At 68.8% G+C, this 2,964-nt stretch overlaps 1 protein-coding gene across 1 annotated transcript in view; it reads left to right on the top strand.

Moving 5' to 3' along the window:
- Positions 1 to 577: 577 nt before the first annotated feature.
- TNNT2 (troponin T2, cardiac type) overlaps positions 578 to 2,964 on the top strand; it is a 15,011-nt gene continuing 12,624 nt past the window's right edge. The window contains exons 1-4 of the mRNA XM_023534770.1: positions 578 to 692; positions 1,026 to 1,142; positions 1,409 to 1,486; positions 1,901 to 2,011. Coding sequence (XP_023390538.1) covers positions 639 to 692; positions 1,026 to 1,142; positions 1,409 to 1,486; positions 1,901 to 2,011 — 360 coding nt within the window. The 5' untranslated portion in view covers positions 578 to 638. The remainder of the gene's footprint in view (positions 693 to 1,025; positions 1,143 to 1,408; positions 1,487 to 1,900; positions 2,012 to 2,964) is intronic.

Below are 2,964 nucleotides of genomic sequence, written 5' to 3'. Positions count from 1 at the left end.
GGCCTTGAAGGGGCAGGCCAGGGCAGCTCGCTGCCACACGTGTGACACCGCCTGAGAGCTGGGGGTGCTGGGGTGAGGTGGGGGCCGGCAATGGGGGCTCAGCACAGTCACAGGCTTCCCGCTTCAGAGGGACCGAGGCCAGCCCTAGGCCAGCCACGGCCAGCCCGGCTCTGTCATGTGTCTGCGGCCGTTCCCTTTGCCGGTCACCTGCGCGTGCACTGCGGTCTCTCATTCCAGCCGCGCACAGGCTCGTGGGCAGGTGGGGAGACCAAGGACTAGACCCCCCCGGACTGGTGTCACACAGCAAGCGTGTGTTGGGGCAGGGACCAAACCGCAGGTGACTCTGTGGGGTCAGTCACGGGGACCTGGAGTCAGGCAAGCATGTCACCATGTCACAGCTGCTCCATGTCCTGGTTGTATGGTTTCGAGCAAGTCACAACCTCTCCAATCTCTGGGCTCTCACCTGCAATTGATGACCTCGTCGGGGCAGAATGAAGTGACCCAGGCGAGAGCTGCGGGTGCCCCTGGGCCCAGTCGGCTGGGCAGAGGTGGCGTGTTCCGCAGGAGGAACAGGAAGCTGCAGGCCCTCGGTCCCCAGCCAGCTGCTCACGCTCTACCTTCTCTCCACCAGGCCGTTCATGCCCAACCTGGTGCCCCCCAAGATCCCCGGTGGCGAGAGAGTGGACTTCGATGTGAGTGGCTGGTGGCTGTGGGGAGAGCAGGTCTGGGCCGGGGTGGCCGCCAGGGCCCTTGTCAGAGAGGGAGGTCTCGTGACCTGTGGGCAGGCAGATCTCAGCGGGACGGCGTCCAGCACAGGCGGACGGCGTTCTCTGGGTTCGGGCCACTGCCGCCCCACTGGGCCAGGCCCCAGCTCTCCCAGAGGCCCCAGGCGTGGTGAGCTGCCGTGCACTGACCAGCCTTGCCTGGACCCCGGGCGTGCCCCGAGCCCCTGCCCTGGACCCCGGGCGTGCCCCGAGCCCCTGCCCGGGACCCTGGGCGCACCCCGAGCCTGCTGTCCCCGGCAGGACATCTACCGCAAGCGCATGGAGAAGGACTTGAATGAGCTGCAGACGCTGATCGAGGCTCACTTCGAGAGCAGGAAGAAGGAGGAGGAGGAGCTCATTTCCCTCAAGGACAGGATCGTAGGTGCCACGTGCCCCCCACGGGCTCCCCGGGGCCACAGCCTGTCCTCCATCATTAGGCCTAGTCTCCTCCAGGCAGCCCTCTGGGAAGCCCCAGCCCCGCTGGGAGTGGAGCGGGCCGAGCGCCCATGGAGGAGCGGTCTTGCAGGGAGAGGCCCCTGTGGGCTCCTGTGGGCCATCCCCGTCGGCCCCGCCCCCGATGACGCCCCCTCCCCACGCCCACGCCCACACTCCGGCGCCGGCCTCGTTCGTTCTCGTTCTCGCAGGAGAAGCGGCGGGCGGAGCGTGCGGAGCAGCAGCGCATCCGGAACGAGCGGGAGAAGGAGCGGCAGGCGCGCCTGGCGGTGAGCGGCCCGGCCACGGTGCAGGGGCCCCCACGCCCCGCTCCCGCCCCGCCGGGCCCCCTCGGGTGGGACGACGCACACCTTGGGCGCGGGCCTGGGCTGACGCACAGTGGACGAGGCAGAAAGGTCCAGCCCTCGCGAGCTCGGGACCGAAGAGACTCTCCACCCTGTCCCTTACCCAGCACGGCTACTGGGAGGCCAAGGGCCCGTGGCCCGACGCCCTGCCAAGCAGCAGGCCTCCTCGGGGACCTCCGGGCCTGAGGCGTGCGGGGCCCCAACTGTGCTTCATCATTCGCTCTTCACTGACAAAGCTCCTCGCAGCCGCGGGGACTCCCCGCCCCCATCCACAGGCCACCAGGGTCTGCCCAGAGCCGCGCCCCGCCTGCCCCTAACCTGCTCCCCCCACGCCCCCAGGAGGAGAGGGCCAGGCGGGAGGAGGAGGAGAGCCGGCGGAGGGCGGAGGACGAGGCCCGCAAGAAGAAGGCGCTGTCCAACATGATGCACTTCGGGGGCTACATCCAGAAGGTGAGCAGGCGCGGGCGTCGCTGGGGCAGGGACTCTGGGTTGGCCCCAGGAGGGACCGCCCCGCTGCGGTGGGGGGCGACATTGCGGCTGCCGTGCTGGGCTGTGAGCAGGCCGGACACCCCCGCTGGCCCGCAGCGGGCTGAGCTCCCGGGACGCTGGGCGCAGCTGGCACAGGCCTAGCGGAGACAGGCAGGAGGCGGCTGCGGCTGGGCCTCAGTTTCCCCCTTTGCAAACGGGACTAGCATGGCCGCCCGCCTGCGCGGAGGTCGGGTGAGCCCACAGACGTGAGGTGGCTTATTCCCGGGGGCACTCTTGCTCCCTAACTTTTCTGTCCCACTCCTGCTGGACACTGCGTTGTCGGGGGAGGATGGGGCATCAAATGGACTTTGTAAAGTTCCCACAGTGGCTGGCCTTGCTGCCGCCCAGACTCAGGTACTAGCGAGCGAGGTCTGGGTCCCCTCCTGCTCCCTGTGACTCTCTGCCCCCTTCTCTCTGTCCCTGTCACCTTCTCCGTCTTTCTCTCTGGGCCGTGTCCTGGCTTAGCAGGCGCAGGTGGGTACGAACCTCCTCCGGGTTTGGGACCTCCCTGGGAGGGGAGGCGGGGGACTGAGGCCGAGGAAGAGGGGCCAAAATACTCCCGGGCCGTGCCTCGGTTTCCCCGGGAATCGGCGGGGAGGTGGGGTGGGCTTTGCGGGAGGGGAAGTGCTGTATTTGGTGTCTGCAGCCTTGCCCCACGCCCCACGGTTTCAGGAGGGCTGGGGCACGGGCGGGGGGTGCTCTAGCCCAGTGGTCCCCGACGTTTTTGGCACCAGGGGCCGGTGCCCCTCTGCGAATCTAACACCCTGTGGTCTGAGGCGGAGCCGAGGCGCTGATGCCGTAGCTGGGAGCGGCCGCAGATGCAGCCAGAGCTTCGCTCGCTCGTCCGCCGCTCACCTCCAGCTGTGCGGCCCGGT

This window comes from Pteropus vampyrus, unplaced genomic scaffold, assembly GCF_000151845.1.
Source record: "Pteropus vampyrus isolate Shadow unplaced genomic scaffold, Pvam_2.0 Scaffold131, whole genome shotgun sequence".
Taxonomy (NCBI): domain Eukaryota; kingdom Metazoa; phylum Chordata; class Mammalia; order Chiroptera; family Pteropodidae; genus Pteropus; species Pteropus vampyrus.
Note: the sequence above shows the minus strand (reverse complement) of the source record. Positions and strands in the feature narration are given on the sequence as shown.